Source organism: Chiloscyllium punctatum, chromosome 17 (assembly GCF_047496795.1).
Source record: "Chiloscyllium punctatum isolate Juve2018m chromosome 17, sChiPun1.3, whole genome shotgun sequence".
Classification (NCBI taxonomy): domain Eukaryota; kingdom Metazoa; phylum Chordata; class Chondrichthyes; order Orectolobiformes; family Hemiscylliidae; genus Chiloscyllium; species Chiloscyllium punctatum.
This window is the reverse complement of record NC_092755.1, coordinates 51,142,947-51,163,427: the sequence shown is the minus strand read 5'-3', so window position 1 is coordinate 51,163,427 and position 20,481 is coordinate 51,142,947. Positions and strand designations below refer to the sequence as shown.

The window sequence follows — 20,481 nt, the reverse complement described above, 5'->3', positions numbered from 1 at the left end:
ACCATTACATAAATAATGGAATCAGATGTACAGCACAGAAACAGACCCTTCGGTCTGACTCATCCATGCCGACCAGATATCCCAACCCAATCTAGTCCCACCTATCAGCACATGGCCCATATCCCTCCAAACCCTTCCTATTCATATACCCATGCAAATGCCTTTTAAATGTTGCAATTGTACCAGCCTCCACCACTTCCTCTGGCAGCTCATTCCATACACGTACCACTTCTGCGTGAAAAAGTTGCCCCTTAGGTCTCTTTTATATCTTTCCCCTTTCACCTTAAATCTATGCCCTCTAGTTCTGGACTCCCCCACCCCAGGGAAAAGACTATGTCTATTTACCCTATCCATGCCCCTCATAATTTTGTAAAGCTCTATAAGGTCACCCCTCAGCCTCCGACGCTCCAGGGAAAATAGCCCCAGCCTATTCAGCCTCTCCCTATAACTCAAATCCTCCAACCCTAGCAACATGCTTGTAAATCTTCTTGGAACCCTTTCAAGTTTCACAACATCTTTCCAATAGGAAGGAGACCAGAATTCCATGCAATATTCCAACAGTGGCCTAACCAGAGTCCTGTACAGACGTAACATGACCTCCCAACTCCTGTACTCAATGCTTTGACCAATAAAGTAAAGCATACTAAACGCCTTCTTGTGTTCCTCAACTCCATTCTAACCTTCTCCCTGTAACCCTTGATTGTCTTACTAATCAAGAATCTATCTAGCTAGCTATCTGTGTCTTTAATGCACTCAATGATTTGGCCTCCACAGACCACTGTGGCAATGAGTTCCACAGATTCTCCATCCTCTGAATGAAGAGATTCCTCCTTATCTCAGTACTAAAGGATTGCCTCTTTTCTCAGAAGCTGACCCTCGGGTCTTAGTTTCTCCTACTGATGGAAACATCTTCATGGCCACTCTGTCCAGGTCTCTTAGTATTCTGTAAGTTTCAATGAGATACTGCCCCTCCCTAACTCGGATCCATCTACATTCAATTAAGTACAGAGCAGAGTCATCAACTATTCCTTATGTACCAAGTCTTTCATCCCTGGGATCATTCTTATGAACCTCTTCTGGACCCTCTTAAAAAGCCAACACATTCTTCCTTAGGTACTGGGCCCAAAACTACTCACAAAATACTCAATACAACTTGTTAGATGTCGACTTGCATGGTTCAAGGATGAGGAGGGTGGTAACTATGGAGCTGTCAGGACAAATTTAATCTTTTGTGGTATCCACACCTTCTTAATTTCCTAAGTGAATACTGGATACCACAATACTCTGCAACCGCCAAACCATTCCGAGGCTGCAACACCAGGGAGTCAGCATACTAAAGCAGACCCTGCCATCAAAGAGACCCAGGCATTGCCTCTGCCAAGGCTGCCTCATCGCTGCTGATATCCAGCTGCCACCATAGCCAGAAGACTGTCTTAACTCTCAAGACCAGGACTCACCTCAACTTCCAAGAACTGGTTGACCATTCAAATTAACTCCCAAGAATTAAGATATCATTCAACCCCCTGCCGTTGCTGGTGTTGCCAAAACAGAGGAAAATAACAGACCCCAATTCATTGACACTAGGACAGTTGGTCTAGCCGCAAAGTGATGGCCATGAGGAAAGAACTGCTCAACAGCTTCCTGCAACCCCTCTCCACCACCACAGCTGCAGGATAAAAAAAATAAATGGGATTCAAAAAGTTAAATGTAAAAAACAACAATAAAAAGGATGTAGTCAGTCATGAGAGGGAGCAGATGGCCCAGCAGCCTGAAACACCACCTACCCTGTCAGCTCCATCACCTTGCCATCTCTTCAGGTGGGTGGTAGCCCATTACCTTGGAACTTCTCGTTACTCACTCATTGCCAAGCTCTCCCTGTTAATACATCATATTTCAGAGCGTGCAATCTATGTCAGTCATCTGTCTGAACCCTTTTGGATAACGACCACAGGTGCCTACTTTTGAAGCTAGAGCAAACATTGCCACCTTTCCATAATGTTCAGGTTATGATTCTTTTTAGAAGAAATGTACTTTCTCAAACAAATAATAATGATGATAATAAAAAGGTATACATGGCGCAAGATAAATCATTGACGATAGTTCAATAGGGCATTGCAACCCCAGATTCTCTCCTTTTCGCAGCAGAGAGCGGCGGGAGCTGGGCGGAAGCTCAGACGGAGCGCAAAGCTGGTCGGGTAGGTAAGTGATTGTTATTAGAGTGGGTGTGTTCTAAACCCCAGGTCCTACAAAGTAGGGTCTCCCTCCCTCCCTCCTCCTCTAACCTTAATTAAGAGTCCACAGAGTTGCCATAGGAAGAGGGTCTAAGGAAGTTTAGATCGAAGAGTGAGGCTTCAGCTCAGGAATCTTGATAAGGAGGTTGAGTAAAGAGATTACGCCACAGTTGAAGAGGGTGAAGACATGACTGCTCAGCTGGTTCAGTGCGCTACGTGTTTGATGTGGCAAGTCAACGACTCTGGTGTGTCTGGCTCGTATATGTGTGGAAAGTGTGCGCACATTCAGCAATTGACCGAGCATATTGCAGCACTGACGAAAGAACTCGAAGACCTTAGGCTCATCCGAGAGAACGAGATCTTTCTGGACAAGACCTTCAGTGATGTTATTACACCAATCATGCCAGAAGAGAGCAGAAGAGTGCAGACGATGAGGAAGGCAGAGAGGAGACAGGTGCAAGAGACGCCGGGAGAAGTACCTGTCAGGAACAAGTTGAAGCTTTTGGAAACAGTAGAGTCTGATGACACTACCAGTTCGCAAGGCGGCTATGTTTGTCAATCAAAAGTTGCCGCAGAAGCAGAGCGGAAGAGTCGGACATCGCATAGAGCCGTGGTAATAGGGGACTCCATCGTGAGAGGAACTGACCGGGGTTTTTGTGGCAGCAGACGGGATTTAAGGATGGTGTGTTGCTTTCCTGGTGCTAGAGTGAAAGACATCGCGGACAGAGTGCAGGACATCCTCAAGGACGAGGGTGAAGAGCCCGAGGTGGTGGTACACGTCGGCACAAATGATGTCGGGAAGAAGAGGAGGAACATACTACAGCGAGACTTCGCAGAACTAGGAAGAAGGCTAAAAAGCAGGACGTCCAAGGTGGTTATCTCCAGTTTGCTTCCAGTTCCTCGGGCTAGTGTGGCCAGAAACCGGGAGATAATGGACTTAAACGTGTGGTTGGGGAACTGGTGCAGGAAGCAAGGTTTCAAGTTCTTGGATCACTGGGGTATATTTTATGGTAACCATAAATTCTACAAGAGAGACGGCTTGCACCTTAATAGAACAGGGATCGGCATTCTGGCAGGCAGGTTTTCTGCTGCAACACCGCTACATTTAAACTAAGTAGCGGGGGGGAGGGGACAAGCTGGATGTTTAAAAAGGAAATTGAAGGGGTAGTTAGAACAAGAGAAGTCAAGAAAGACAACTGTATCAAGGAGGCAGAAAACTGGAAAAGGCATCATGCTGTAAAGTTGAGTGAAATAAGGGTTGAGGGGAAGGGTGAGAGCAGTAACAAATTAAAAATTCTATATATGAATGCACGAAGCATTAGACACAAGGTGGATGAGCTTGAGGCTCTTTTGGAAATTGGCAGATACGATATTGTGGGGATAACGGAGACGTGGCTTCATGGGGACAGGGCCTGGGAAATGAATATTCAAGGCTATACGTGCTATCGTAAGGATAGGCTGACGGGCAGAGGGGGTGGGGTGGCCTTGTTGGTAAGGGAGGATATTCAGTCCCTTGCGCGGGCGGACCTAGAGTCAGGGGATGTAGAGTCAGTGTGGATAGAGCTTCGAAACACTAAGGGTAAAAAGACCCTCATGGGAGTCATCTACAGGCCCCCAAACAGTAGTCTGGATGTTGGAGGTAAGTTGAATCAGGAGCTGAAATTGGCTTGTCGCAAAGATGTTACTACAGTTGTTATGGGGGATTTTAACATGCAGGTAGACTGGGAGAATCAGGATGGTATCGGGCCTCAAGAAAGAGACTTTGTGGAGTGCCTCAGAGATGGATTTTTAGAGCAGCTGGTGCTGGAGCCGACCAGGGATAAGGCGATTCTGGATCTGGTATTGTGTAACGAACCAGAATTGGTCAGTGACCTCGAAGTGAAGGAGCCATTGGGAAGTAGTGACCATAATACAATAAGCTTCAATCTGCAATTTGAGAGGGAGTGGGTACAATCTGATGTGACAATATTTCAGTTGAATAAAAGGGAAATATGGAGCTATGAGGGAGCAACTGGCCAAAGTTCAATGGTTCAATACCTTAACAGGGAAGACCGTGGAGGAACAATGGCGGATATTTCTGTGTATAATGCAGAAGACGCAGGATCAGTTCATTCCTAAAAGGAAGAAAGATCCCAGGAGGAGACATGGGTGGCCGTGGCTGACGAGGGAAGTAAAGAAACATATAAAGGTTAAAAGAGAAAAAGTATAACTTAGCGAAGATAAGCGGGAAAACGGAGGACTGGGAAGCTTTTAAAGAACAACAGAGGATTAGTAAGAAGGAAATACGCAGAGAAAAAATGAGGTACGAAGGTAAACTGGCCAAGAATATAAAGGAGGATAGTAAAAGCTTTTTTAGGTATGTCCAAGGCAAAAAAATGGTTAGGACAAAAATTGGGCCCTTGAAGACAGAAGCAGGGGAATATATTACTGGGAACGAAGAAATGGCAGAGGAATTAAATGGGTACTTCAGATCTGTGTTCACTGGGGAAGACACAAGCAATATCCCTGAGGTAACAGTGGCTGAAGGACCTGAACTTAAGGGAATTTCTATTTGCCAGGATTTGGTGTTGGAGAGACTGTTAGGTCTGAAGGTTGATAAGTCTCCGGGACCTGATGGCCTGCATCCCAGGGTACTGAAGGAGGTGGCTCGGGAAATCATGGATGCGCTGGTGATCATTTTCCAGAGTTCAATAGAATCGGGGTCGGTTCCTGAGGATTGGAGGGCAGCTAATGTTGTGCCACTTTTTAAGGGTGGGCGGGAGAAAGCAGGAAATTATAGACCAGTTAGTCTGACCTCAGTGGTGGGAAAGATGCTGGAGTCTATTATAAAGGATGAAATTACGGCACATCTGGATAATAGTAACAGGATAGGACAGAGTCAGCATGGATTTATGAAGGGAAAATCATGCTTGACTAATCTTCTTGAATTTTTTGAGGATGTAACTCGGAAGATGGACGAGGGAGATCCAGTGGATGTAGTGTACCTGGACTTTCAGAAAGCTTTTGATAAAGTCCCACACAAGAGGTTAGTGAGTAAAATTAGGGTGCACGGGATTGGGGGCAAAGTACTAGATCGGATAGAGAATTGGTTGGCTAATAGGAAACAAAGGGTAGTGATTAACGGCTCCATTTCGAAATGGCAGACAGTGACCAGTGGGGTACCGCAGGGATCCGTGCTGGGACCGCAGCTTTTTACAATATATGTAAATGATATAGAAGATGGTATCAGCAATAACATTAGCAAATTTGCTGATGACACAAAGCTAGGTGGTAGGGTGAAATGTGATGAGGATGTTAGGGGATTACAGGGTGACCTGGACAAGTTAGGTGAGTGGGCAGATGCATGGCAGATGCAGTTTAATGTGGATAAATGTCTGGTTATCCACTTTGGTGGCAAGAACAGGAAGGCAGATTACTACCTCAATGGTATCAAATTAGGTAAATGGGCTGTTCAGAGAGATCTGGGTGTTCTTGTCCACCAGTCAATGAAGGCAAGCATGCAGGTACAGCAGGTCGTGAAGAAGGCTTTCATAACAAGAGGGATTGAGTATAGAAGCAAAGAGGTGCTTCTGCAGCTGTACAGGGCCCTGGTGAGACCACACCTGGAGTACTGTGTACAGTTCTGGTCTCCAAATTTGAGGAAAGACATTCTGGCTATTGAGGGAGTGCAGCGTAGGTTCACGAGGTCAATTCCTGGAATGGCAGGATTGCCTTACACGGAAAGACTGAAGCGACTGGGCTTGTATACCCTTGAGTTTAGAAGACTGAGAGGGGATCTGATTGAAACGTATAGGATTATGAAAGGACTGGACACTCTGGCAGGAGGGAACATATTTCCGCTGATGGGGGAGTGCCGAACCAGAGGACACAACTTAAAAATACGGGGTAGACCATTTAGGACAGAGATGAGGAGAAACTACTTCACCCAAAGAGTGGTGGCTGTGTGGAATGCTCTGCCCCAGAGGGCAGTGGAGGCCCAGTCTCTGGATTCATTTAAGAAAGAATTGGATAGAGCTCTTAAAGATAGTGGAGTCAAGGGGTATGGAGATAAGGCTGGAACAGGATACTGATTAGGAATGATCAGCCATGATCATATTGAATGGCGGTGCAGGCTCAAAGGGCAGAATGGCCTACTCCTGCATCTATTGTCTATTGTCTATTCCTGTGATCTTTCCCCTTGCTTTTATGCACAAGTTAGTTACTGCTGTAATAGCAGTTAAAATGAAATCTCATGCTTTACAATACCAGGAAAATTCAGTTTTAAAAAAGGTACACACTAATTTCCAACAGGGTGCCCAATTAAACATTCATTTTGACCCCAAAAAAGATCAACAGTGAAGTAAATGCCTCAGTCAGCAGAATTGGTAATACCTGACTTTGCAGTACAATTTTCTTGAATCGGTGCTTCAACAAATGCTTTTGAAGCATGTTGCCAGGCACTACCAATTAGCACAGAAACTCTTGTTTCTTGCCCCCACCCTGAAGTAGTCCACATTACAATCCTCCACCCAGCCCCCTTCCCACAAGTCATTATAGTGTGTGACCTCCTAGATGGAGGAACACAGCATTGCAAGGATTCCTCACATTCCAAGAACTGCAGAGGACATTCTCTTCTGGCTGCAGACTTTAAAAACTGGTGGGGCAATCACCATTACCTATTGTTTTAAACACCTGATGACTATATACCAGACCGGAGCAGAACACACATAATACAGGCCAAAGAACAAAAATAACGTGTGGGTACAAATACTGGGTAAAAAGATTGGAATAATAACAAAGCAATATCATACAGTTACTTAGATCCTGCCTCAGGTGACTGTGCAAACTCCACACAGACATTCTCCTTGTGTCTGCGTGGGTTTCCTCTGGGTGCTCCAGTTTCCTCCCATAGTCCAAAAATGTGCACGTTAGGTGAATTGGCCATGCTAAATTGCCCGTAGTGTTAGGAGAAGGGGTAGATGTAGGAGAATGGGTCTGGATGGGTTGTGCTTCAGTGGGTCAGTGTGGACTTGTTGGGCCGAAGGGCCCGATTCCACACTAAGTAATCTAACCTAAACAAAATGCCAAAAGTCAGACTGTATAATCTACCTCTACAACATATCTAACGTACTCACTATAGAGAATATTATACAAGGTGATACAGTACTGTATTTGACATTGGCAAAGAGTTCTTAAACTTCATTACACAAAATTCTTGATTTAAAGGTTATAAAAGGAAATCTAACAATGATTAGGATTCCAGTTCTAACCAAATATACTGAAAGTGTATTTCATGCACACAATGGCTCTGACAGTCACATTAGTAACTTCCTTTTGGGAGGACTTGAGTTTATTCCCCTCAAAAGCCATTTGCTAACTGCTACAGACTGTCTTCTGCTTCAATGATCAAAAGACAAAGTAAATATTTTAACCCATTTTTGTATCTAATTCCCAGAATTTAAAAAAAGATAATTTAAAATCCTAATACTATTGAATGAGGTCCTCAGTTTTATTCATTATCTTGCAGACATGCACACACCCTCCCACCTATGAACAGAGTGTAAATATGCCCAAAAGATTCCTGGAAAAAATAACTTAATTGCTCATACGATCTAAAGCCAAGTACACTAATCAACAGGATGATCAACATCACATTAAGATGCATTCTCCAATCATTGCAGATACACCTGAAGTTTCAATTTAGAAAAGCAAAAGAGGTATTGCTACAAATATTCATTAATCCTAAAATCTCAATGTGTCCTGGTAACTTAACTTCATATTACTCTTAAAAACTGGTAAAACTGACTATTACTTTTGTCTTTTCTACATACAAGGTCAAAGAGCAAGTTAGCACCAGTTGCAAAATAAGGATTCTTGGAAAATACATTGCGTAATAGAAAATTGACTCCTAGTTACAATTGCCAAAGTGATTTGCACACCAGCCAACAGAATCAAATTCATAAAGCTGCAGTCTCAAATATTCAAACAAAATTCAATCTGCAGCTATATGGATATTACAGTAATTTTTTGTTCAGTGAGATTATTCTGCAAGTTACACTTGATCTTCATTTTTAAAATGGTGTGCAGGACAGTTGCAGAATTATGGCACTCAGCATTTTATGAAGCACAATTGCGGATGTTATGAATTAAGTTGAACAGTTCAGAAAAAAGGAAACACTAACAAAGCTTGTAAATGTGAAACAAAAAGCCAGCTGACAAAAAAAGGAAACTAATTCCTTTATCTTCCATAACAGAGAAGTACACAACAAATGAAAGGAAACAACAAGGCTCCAACTTGAGGATAGAGAGCTTCTGTTTCCCCAATTCTTATCTGAAAAGTTAAAAGGAGTCAAAACTGAATACTCACCCATATTTTAATGGCTTCCATTTGTTTCAAGTTCTTTATCAATTCCATTTTGCTTAAAAAAAATGTGAATTTCTATACTTTTTAAAAATACACAGAAAAGCTTTCAGAAGTTCCCACTCTTTTTTTTCCAAACCTATTATGTTTCACAAGACAGTTAATGACAGTTTGACTAGAACTGTAAATATATTTATAATATAGTTTCCACTCGCTGAGCAATTTATATAGTCATAGAGATGTACAGCATGGAAACAAACCCTTCGGTCCAACCTGTCCATGCCGACCAGGTATCTCAACCCAATCCAGTCCCACCTGCCAGCACCTGGCCCATAACCCTCCAAACCTTTTCTATTCATATACCCATCCAAATGCCTTTTAGATGTTGCAATTGCACCAGCCTTCGCCATTTCCTCTGGCAGCTCATTTCCATACACGTACCATCCGCTGTATGCCTTCTAGTTCTGGACTGCCCGACTATATGAAGTTAACCTTTTCATGGATTTCAAATTTATACTGGGAAGGTTGAGAAAACGGAGTAGGAATTGTCATAGTTCGATGGTCAGATGAATTTAACTTCATATGCTTATCCCAATAATATCTCTCATCTTCAGAAAACCTTTTAACCTAGTGATCCTGGTAAGTTTCTAATTAGACAGCACAAAATAACCACAATAGATCTCGTGACTGATTGCTTCACATGACCCAAATCTTAATTTTAAATACAACATCATAAACAGGCAAGCCTTGGCTGACAACATACACAAAACTTCAAATATGCACTACACCAGAGGCACCTTGTTTATCATTTGCTCTTTATCATCATTTCCTACACTGCTCTTATCTTACATTTGTTATTTTCCTACCACTTAACTTTCCTAAGATGTCCACCACCAATGCTACTAATAGTTTGAGTATCTGTAAATTTTAAGTCCTAGGTTTTAAACTTTCTAGTCTGGAGAACTGATCAAGTTGGACATGTATTACTTTTTTGTTGATGCAAGTCCAAATGGGGGATAATCTTTCAGCAACGTCAGTTGAACCACAATCTGTTGGGTGATTATACATCAACATTATGGTTGATAACAAGACTCAATGGGGAACCATTTTTGTCCAAATTCCTATACAGCCTCTGCCATTGATACGTTGGCTTTCAGTTGACCAGTGTTTCCAGTTTTAAATTCTCATCTTTAACAGCTTCACACCTCTCTATTTTTGTAACTGCCTTTGACCTTCCATTCACCAATCCCAGATTGCTATTTTTGACCAGTGCAAAGAGTATGCCACATCAGCCGCTGTGTCTCAACTGCTAAAACCTGATGCTGAAATTTCCTGCCTATGCCCCTTCCCTCATTTTTCTTTAGCTCCCCTTTAGTGGGTTTGTTTTCATACTGCATAACTCTTTAGTCCAACCTTTCCACACTGACTTGATACCCGAATCTGACCTAGTCCTATTTGCTAGCATTTGGCCCATATCCCTGAGTTCTCCCTATTCATAAACCCATGAAGATGTCTTTTAAAGGCTGTAATCCATCACATTCTCTAGCAGCCCGCTCCAACACACACCATCCAGTGTGAAAATGTTACCCCTCAGGTGCTTTTTAAATCTTTCCCCTCTCACCTTAAACATATGTCCTCTAGTTTTGGGCTCCCCCACCCTAGGAAAAAAAGACTTTGGGTATTCAATCTATGCCTCTCATGATTTTATAAATCTCTATTAGGTCACCCCTCAGTCTCAGACACTCCAAGGAAAGAAAAGCCCCAGCCTCCTCCTATAACTCCCTCCATTCATGACAACATCTATGTAAATCTTCTCTGCACCCTCAAGTTTTAATATCTTTCTGATAGAAAGGCAACCAGAATGGTATGTGGTATTATAAAGGTGGCCTCACCAATGTTCTGTGCAACTGAAACATGACATCCAGTTCGTCTACTCAATGTTCCGACCAATAAAGGCAAGTATACCAAATGCCTTCTTTGCTACCCTGTCGACCTGTGACTCCTGTTTCAAGGAATATGCACTTGCATCCAGAGGTCTTTGTTTGGCACCACTCCCCAGGATCCTACGATTTACCTGCCTTGGTTTGCCTTACCAAAATGCAACACCTCAATCCATCTAATGTCTCCTCATTTGGTTTATCGTCGCATTGTGATCTATGGTATTTGTGTTAAATACTTTTATTGATGCTAGTTGTTGTAACATTCAAATTGTTTCCAGGAAAATTGGTTCTCTCATACTAGTTACCATTTGCTACAATTCATAACTGAAGAAAGGAATGGTTAAATAATGCTTCAATATTTCAGAAGCTTTCTGAACACTTGAAATTTGTGATTTAGAAAAGGTTTATAAATGATTGTTCTATACCGTAAAGCATCAGACTGCAGATATGAACTTGACATTGAATTGGTCTTCCAGTCCAAATTCTTTACATCATTCTTTCATTCTCTTTTATACTGGTGTGATGAAATTAAAACTTATGCTTCCCACAACTCAATTTTCCAGAAGGAGAGAGGCAGGATGACATGTTCCACTGTGTCCCAGCAATTTCTGATGGGTAGGCTTGACCAAGTGTTGCCAAGCCTATAAAAACTTTAATGAAAACAACATAAAAATGGAAACATTTCCGATCAAACATGAGGGACAGTGGTCACCTAGAATCAGATTGGCAGAAAAGTCATGGCCAAAAACATTGGGACCAGTAGAAGAGCAAAACCACACAAAATAACTATTTTACCTCTCAGACTACATTTTAAGTCTGCTTTGCCCTCCATCGCTGCCTACCCTCCCTGAAAGAAGTGTCTAAAATCTCCATCCCCAGATTAGCACAATCAAAGACTGGTGAGCTCGTCTCCTAAATTTACATGAATTTTGACTGGGCGTAATTATTGTCTGGAAGGTTAACTCTGGCAGTTCTTTTCCTCCCTGATCCAGTCAGTTGGAGAAGTTGCTGAAAAGCTTGAATGCAGTTTTCTACTTTTAAAATGTTCCTTTCAGGGGGCCCAATGTCATTAAACATTTGAAGCACTGATGCACATAATCCGAATTTTTCATTTTTACAAAATTTAGTACAACCAATTTGCAACAGGTTTAGAGTCAAGTGTAACACACCATGCACAACAACTTGAACACTTTGCAGGATGTAGTTAACTATTTACAGATATACAAACAAAGCAGTAACAGAAAAATATATGCAGCCATTCCACTCTCCCCTTACCCTTGGGTAAGTAATTGTACAGACAAAATGTCAATCGTGGAAAGTGTTGAATAAAAAAATTAACCCTTCATCTCATAATGCAGCTTAGGAGGTCATTCTGCCTCCTGTGTCTGAACTGGCTGTTTAGGAGAGCTATCCAATTAGTTCCACTCCTCTGCATTTTGCAGAGTCCTGGATTTTATCTCTTCAAATACTTTTGTAATTTTCTTTGGAATTACACTATAGAATCTGCTTCAAGACAGTGTGATAGGGTTAGGTCACAACCTAGCAAACACATTAATTCTGTCTCCTATGGTTATGGATTCTTAGTCACAGTGTCATAGAGATGTACAGCACAGAAATAGACCCTTTGGTCCAATTCGTCCATGCCAGCCAGATATCCCAACCCAATCTAGTCCCACCTGCCAGCACCTGGCCCATATCCCTCCAAACCCTTCCTATTCATATACCCATCCTGATGCCTTTTATGTGCTGCAATTGTACTAGCCTCCACCACTTCTCACCCCATCTATTTATCCTATCCATGCCCCTCATGATCTTGTAAACCTCTATCAGGTCACCCCTCAGCCTCCGACACTCCAGGGAAAACAGGCCTAGTCTATTCAACCTCTCCCTATAGCTCAAATCCTCCAACCATGGCAACATCCTTGTAAATCTTTTCTGAACCCTTTCAAGTTTCACAACATCTTAACGAAAGGAATGAGACCAGAACTGCACACAATATTCCAACAGTGGCCTAACCAATGTCCTGTACTACCACAACATGACCTCCCAACTCCTATACGCAATACTCTGACCAATAAAGGAAAGCATACCAAACGCCTTCTTCACTATCCTATCTACCTGCGACGACTCCACTTTCAAGGAGCTATGAACCTGCACTCCAAGGTCTCTTTGTTCAGCAACACTCCCTAGGACCTTACCATTAAGTATATAAGTCCTGCTAAGATTTGCTTTCCCAAAATGCAGCACCTCACATTTATCTGAATTAAACTCCATCTGCCACTTCTCAGCCCATTGGCCCATCTGGTCAAGATCCTGTTGTAATCTGAGGTAACGCTCTTCACTGTCCACTACACCTCCAATTTTGGTGTCATCTGCAAACTTACTAACTGTACCTCTTTTGCTCGCATCCAAAATGTAAATGACAAAAAGTAGAGGGCCCAGCACTGATCCTTGTGGCACTCCACTGGTCACAGGCCTCCAGTCTGAAAAACAACCCTCTACCACCACCCTCTGTCTTCTACCTTTGAGCCAGTTCTGTATCCAAATAGCTAGTTCTCCCTGTATTGCATGAGATCTTACCTTGCTAATCATTCTCCCATGGGGAACCTTGTCGAACGCCTTACTAAAGTCCACATAGATCACATCTACTGCTCTGCCCTCAGACTTCTTTCTTTGTTACTTCTTCAAAAAACTCAATCAAGTTTGTGAGACATGATTTCTCACGCAAAAGGCCATGTTGACTATCCCTAATCAGTCCTTGCCTTTCCAAATACATGTCCCTCCTGTCCCTCAGGATTCCCTCCAACAATTTGCCCACCACCAAAATCAGGATCACTGGTCTAAAGTTCCCTGGCTTGTCCTTGCCACCTTTCTTAAACAGTGGCACCACGTTTACCAACCTCCAGTCTTTCGGCATCTCACCAGTGACTATCGATGATACAAATATCTCAGCAAGAGGCCCAGCAATCACTTCCCCAGCTTCCCATGGAGTTTGATAGTACACCTGATCAAGTCTTGGGGATTTATCTACTTTTATGCATTTCAAGACATCCAGCACTTACCCCTCTGTAATATCGACATTTTTCAAAGTGTTGCCATCTATTTCCCTACATTCTATATCTTCCATGTGCTTTTCCACAGTAAATACTGATGCAAAATATTCGTCCCCACCCCCTGCGGCTCCACAAAGGCCACCTTGCTGATCTTGGAGGGGACCTATTCTCTCCCTAGTTACTCTTTTGTCCTGACTATTTTTGTAAAAACCCTTTGGATTCTCCTTAACTCTATTTGCCAAAGCTACCTCATGCCCCCTTTTTGCCCTCCTGATTTCTTAAGTATACTGCTCCTGCCTTTATACTCGAAGGATTCACTCAATCCATCCTGTTTATACCTGACATATGCTTCCTTCTTTTTAACTACACTCAATTTCTTTAGTCATCCAGCATTTGCTATAACTACCAGCCTTTCCTTTCACCCTAACAGGAATATACTTTCTCTGGACTCTTGTTATCTCACTTTTGAAGGCTTCCCATTTTCCAGCCATCCCTTTACCTCCGAACATCTGCCCCCCCAATCAGCTTTTGAAAGCGGATTCTTGCCTAATACTGTCAAAATTAACCTTCCTCCAATTTAGAACTTCAACTTTTAGATTTTGTCTATCCTTTCCCATCACTATTTTAAACTAATAGAATTATGGTCGCTGGCCCCAAAGAGCTCCCCCAACTGACACCTCAATCACCTGCCCTGCCTTATTTCCCAAGAGTAGGTCTTCTGCCATAGGAAACAGTATCACCTTATTCACTATCAAAATAACTTATGGTTATAACACTACCAGCAAATCTCTTCACCTTCTGTGCTATAGAGTGAACACCAACTTTTCCATTCCTGGCACTGTAAAAAAAAATCAGAAATAGGCTGCTCTGCCCTTGAGCCTGCTCTACCATTTGAAAGGATCATGACTAATCTGACATTCCTCAGATCCACTCTCCAGCTTTTCCCTGTAATCCTAGATTCCTATGCGGATCAAGAGTCTATCTCTGCCTTAAATGTACACAAGGTTGCTGCCCCCACATCTGTGACTATTCCAAAGACTCAACCCTCCAGAAGAAATTCCTCATGTCAGTCCTAAGTTGGCATCCCTTTACTCTGAGACTATGCCCACTGGTTTCATTCTTGCAAATAAATTTATCTGCACCTTATCTAATCTAATCTAAGGGGTAAATGTAGGGGTATGGGTGGGTTGCGCTTCGGCGGGGCGGTGTGGACTTGTTGGGCCGAAGGGCCTGTTTCCACACTGTAAATAATCTAATCTAATCTAATCTAATCTAATCATTGCTTCAAACGCTGTGTGTCTGCAGCACTTCCTTTCTTACAAGGAAGAAGTACACTCTGAATAGCTGTTGACACAGTTCATGCAGGGCTACACATAGTGTTCAAATTGGTTCTTAAATAAAAAGTTCAGGAAATGACGTGGACCCTCTTTCTTGCAGAATGTTCAAACTGATCAATTTTCACTTAATTCAGAGTCATGAATGTGGTGGCATTCAAGAACACAAGACAGAAATAGGAGTTAACCATTCAGCCCCTAGAGCCTACTGCACTATTCAATACTGCTCCAATTGTGGCTTTAACTTCACGGCTGTCTACCCCTCGTAGATCTAATATCTATCTAGCTCAGTATAGAATATATTCAATAATCTGGACTCCATTGATTAACAATTCTTAGAAAATAAATTCCTCCTTGCTTAACTTATCAGATCTGCTGCTAAATGACTGATTTCCAAAAACTTGTTACACATATATGCTATGACCCAATTAAAAACTGATTAATTTATGGCAAAGATATAGATCTAAGAGTCCCTCAGAAGGATCCATTAAACTGGGAGATGGGCAAATTGACTTTTTAACAAAGTATATGGGCTTACTTAGAATTCTGTCAAAAGAGTGTGGTGTTGGAAAAACACAGCTAGTCAAAGCAGCGTCTGAGGAGCAGAAGAATCGACATTTCTAACATAAATGTTAGCTGTGCTTTTCCAGCACCTTCAGCTGTGCTTTTCCAGCACCACACTCTTCAACTATGATATCTAGCATATGCAATCCCCACTTTCTCTTTATTTAGAATGCTGGATATTTTCTCAGCTGTGTGACAGTTTTGACAAATTGTGCCCAAGTGTGAACAGAACAGATTTTTAAGACATAAAATTGGGCTAAAACCTTGAATTAATGGCTCAGTGGTTAGCACTGCTGTCACACAGCATCAGGGACCCAAATTGCCTTCGGCAAATGTCTATGTGGAGTTTGCACATTTTCCCCATACCTGTGTGGGTTTTCTGAATGCTCTGGTTTCCTCCTACAGTCCAAAGACATGCAGGCTTTCAGGGTTGCAGGGATTTTGGGGGGCGGGGGGCGGAAAGAGTCTGGAAGGGTTGTTCTTCAGAGGGTCACTGGATTCAAATGAGCCAAATGGCCTGCTTCCACAATGTAGGGATTCTATGAATCTTAAGATTTTTAGATATGTGTTTTGTTTAGATATATAGTTACAGAGTATCAACCAAGGAGAAGTTCCCAGGAGGACTATGTAATGGTTTCAGTTTCATAACAATAGCGTGAAGGTATACAATGAGAACTCAATTTACTGTTATTACCTGCTTGCATGCTAACTTTACATTTCATGTATGAAGACCTCCCAAATGCCTCTACATAGTTTGCCAATCTCTCCAATTAAACTATATTCTACTTTTTTTATTCTTCCTGTCAAAGTGGACCCCCTCATTTTCCCCATATTAATATTGATTCGGTCAAAGTTTTGCCCACCACTCACGAACTGTACTGTTTTGCATCTTTATATCGGCAAATTTGGCGACAAAGGAGTCAAACGATTGATGCAGAACATACGGTAAACAATTCAGTTCGCGCCACTGATCCCACAAGGTAAAACTTGCCAACGTGAAAACGACCTTTCCGTCCAGATTCTGGTTGTCGGTTAGCCAATCTGTCTCCACATTAATATAATCTCGCCCCTATTAGGGTGTTATCTTGCAATAGTAACTTAGATGACACTCTTCATCCGCCCGCTTGTTTAATCCTCAAAAGAACTCTAACAATTAAATCTGTCAAATATTTCAAGCATCCCATACAGTTCCTGGCTGTATAAGCTTGACATAAATCGGTCGGTGGCAGCTCAGAGTGAATTGCAACCCTGCTGCTTATCGGGGAAAGGGGCTGCAAATACAGTAGAAGGCCAATCCCACTCCCAGCCCGTGCCCTCACCTGTCCCGCAGCAGCTTCAGCCCCATTTCGGCGCACTCCCCCTCCAACTCCTCCCAGCTCAGCGCCGGGCTCTGCAAGCGCACGGGCAACGAATCCTCGGGGCCTAGAGGAGTCGGGAACTCCTGCACGAAGGAGTCCAATACCCGCTGCACCGTTTTCTCCTCCGGTGCTGCCACGGTCCCGCTCTTTTCGGGCGCAGATGTCATGGCTAATTCATCTCCGGCCGCTGCCTGAGCCGGACTAAAACGACAGCTCACGCGCCTCCAACTGTCAGCCACCCGCTGGCAGCTGGACTACGCATATGCGCTGACCCAACAGCTCCCCCCCACTTCAAGTCAATTAACGCATGCGCTTGGTTCCAGGAACGCGTGGGTCCCAATCTTGTCACGCCCTCCCCACCAACATGCGCCATTAGCGCATGCGCTGTATTTATAGCGACACGCTTCCAGTTTCGCTACTCTCCATCCCCCATTGTTACTGGAGCCCCGCCCACCCACCCACCAACCAACCAACCAACCAACCAACCAACCAACCACCAAATAACGCATGCGCTCAGATTACAGGAGCCAAGCCCACCATCAAGGACACATGCGCTCTGTCAACTCGAGCGCAAGGTCAGAGTTTTTGGTGATGATCCTAAGTCCTGACAAATCACATTTCTTTAGTAACTAAGGAGTCGGAGACTTGTGACACATTGTTAGGGTTCCCAACCACTCAGCTGAAAATGTGTTGCTGGAAAAGCGCAGCAGGTCAGGCAGCATCCAAGGAGCAGGAGAATCGACGTTTCGGGCATGAGCCCTTCAATCTTTAAGCCAAGTGGCGCAGGTTCAAGTCCCACCTGCTCCAAAGGAGCACTGTAACATTTCTGAACACGTTGTTTAGGGAAAAAATATGTGACTAGAACCAAATGCAAGTTCGACCTTATCATCACTACTGCGACTTGTTGTACAACCCCGAATACAAATTTATCCGTGCCCCAGCGGACTAAGAGAGAGGGCACAGTTAACCTGGAAGGAGAGCTGAAGAATGGTCACTGGATTGGAAACGTTAACTCTGCTTTCTTCACAGATGCGACCTGACCTGCTGACTTTACCCAGCAGTTTTTTTCTTAAATGTTTTGGGCAGAAGGGTTAACACCCCACCGTAGTAGAGTGAAAATTGAATTCCAATAAAAATCTTGAATAAAAAAAAGTTAGTCTAATGATAACCATGTTGCCAAATCAGAAGTTCAATGGTCCTCTGGGGAAGGGAATCCACCGTCTTTACCTGGTCTGGCCTACCCGTGACTCTAAACCAACAGCAATGTAAATTCTTATAAAAACATAAATTAATGGCAAACTCCCACATTAGAAGCATCTGTGAGGAGATAGCACACAACATGAGAGTCCCCACATTCCTGATCTGTAAATTTTTGAATTTTTTTTCCCCACACCTGTAAGTTACAAGTTCAAATATGTGCTGTAGAGTTAAAGGCCTGCACATATTTTAGAAATTGATGCATTTCTGTGCATTAGTAATCAGTCTGAACATGATAAACATGCTTGCACAGTCCAACCCATAATTTAAGTACAGAACGCCAAGGAGTAGATAATAATTATTGAGACAGTCAGACTGACAGAATCCTGAGGCCATAATGTGCACAAAAGGAGCAGTTGGGACTCAAAACATACGGAGTGTTAAATTTTGCACAATTGTACTTCACATTGTAATACTTTGAGCTAAAAATTGATTTGCGAATTATTTGGACACGAGTCATGAATCATATTGCCTTCTTTCATTCTGGTGGAAGTGCATAGCACATAAATTATGTATTGCCACCTGCAATAGCTAAGAGACCAGCAACTCCTATGCTGCAGAGTCCTCAGCTCAGCAGGAAACCCAGGACCATTCAATAAATGCACATTGGCATCTGTAATTCTAGTCGATCTATGAACCATTCAACACCTCCTGTGTTTGCTCCTCAAAATCTCACCGTAATGCACCATCATCTCCATAATAGCCTCTAGGTTCATACAGTGTCAGTATGTATCAGATAAAATGGCACCTTCATCAGTGGTCAGGTGTTACTCTCTTCCCCCGCCTGGTACTGCTCTGGTTAGACAGGCAGCAGTTCTTGGGATGTCTGAAAGCACCCAAGAATACCAGAAGAGGAATCCCTAGTGTGGATCCCTCAGCAGTGTCATTTGGCCCATCAAGTCCACACCGACCTTCCAAACAGCATTCTACCCAGAACCATCCCCACCCTTCTACAATATCCCTGTAACCCTGCATTTCCCATGGCTCGACTACATAACCTGCACATCCCCTGGACACTATGAGCAATTTAGCATGGCCAATCCACCTAATCTGTACATCTTTGGACCATAGGAGAAATTTCCCTCGAGGAAGCCACACAGACAAAGGGAGAATATCTGTGTGAAGTCTGCAGTCACCCGAAGGTGAAATCGAACCCAGGTCCCTGGCGCTGTGAGGCAACAGTGCTAGCTACAGAGTCACCATGCTACCCTAAAACATCTCCAAAAACACTTGCATACTTTGCCATTTCACAATAGTAGAAGTTCATTAAAATCATCTTACGTAAAAGTTAGTTGGAATGTATGGCATCACTGATAGGCCACATTCAGTTGCCTCCTTACAAGCAGTCTTCTCAAGATGTTGAATCATACCACTTGCAGCGTGCCTCAGGAGGCTTTTTGGCACTGGGAGCAATGTCTACAGTAAGGATTTAAATCTTGCATCTTTTGGTTCTTCTTTCTTTTCCCCTCAAAAGGAAGATTTTCACTTACACTTACTCTATTGGCAGTTCATGTCAACAATATATTTTGGCTAGTCATTATACAGCTCTCAGTGGTTAGCACTGCTGCCTCACAGCGCCAGAGACCCCCAGGTTCAATTCCCGCCTCCGGCAGGGGTTTCTTCTGGGTGCTCCGGTTTCCTCCCACAATCCAAAAATGTGCAGATTAGATGAATTCGCTATGCAAAATTGCCCATAGTGTCAGGTGCAGGGGTAAATGTAAGGGAATGGGTCTGAGTGGGTTGCTCTTCGGAGGGTCGGTGTGGACCTGCTAGGCTGAAGGACCTATTTCCACACTGCAGGGAATCTAATCTAATCTAATCACATTGTTAGTTCTTAAATTGCAAACGTTTTGTTTGTACTTGGGAAAGTGATCAGAGTATTCTGTGGTGTTATTGTTGTACTTCCCACAAAAGGCTCTAGATGGCAACTTTATTCCAGATCAATGCAGCATGAAAAGATGAAAAAACAAGCCCCAAAGGGGCGTAATGTTCCCTATTGAGTAATGATATGGCGTGCAGTGTAAACTGCTGTCTAGAAATAGAGCTTTGACAATCTGACTGACCTGTAGGCATAAATAAAACACATGCCAATCTGAAAATGATTGCATTTAAAAACATTTTGTTGTGCAAATTTCATTAACTGCCCTTTCGATGTGTCCAGCAGTGCATCTCAATATAAACCTCAGAAAAGCATCTACTGTAGAACAGTCTTGGTTTCCATTTTCATATGTTACCCTGCAATGTGTATATGATTGCTTTGCATTATAGGGGGTTCATTGTATCACTGCACAAAACATGCTAATTTCTGCTCCTACCTCTTATGGTCTTGACTGAACGTGAACTCAGTCCAGGGAAATCCCAGTGATTGACTATAATGAGAAACCAAACAGTCATTCACTATGCC

The 20,481-nt window shown here is 43.0% G+C and overlaps 1 protein-coding gene across 1 annotated transcript in view; it reads right to left on the bottom strand.

Moving 5' to 3' along the window:
- Positions 1-17,110, bottom strand: part of ppm1f (protein phosphatase, Mg2+/Mn2+ dependent, 1F) — an 82,712-nt gene extending 65,602 nt beyond the window's left edge. The window contains exon 1 of the mRNA XM_072587112.1: positions 16,782-17,110. Within this exon, the coding sequence (XP_072443213.1) occupies positions 16,782-16,987 (206 nt within the window). The 5' untranslated portion in view covers positions 16,988-17,110. The remainder of the gene's footprint in view (positions 1-16,781) is intronic.
- Positions 17,111-20,481: the final 3,371 nt, after the last annotated feature.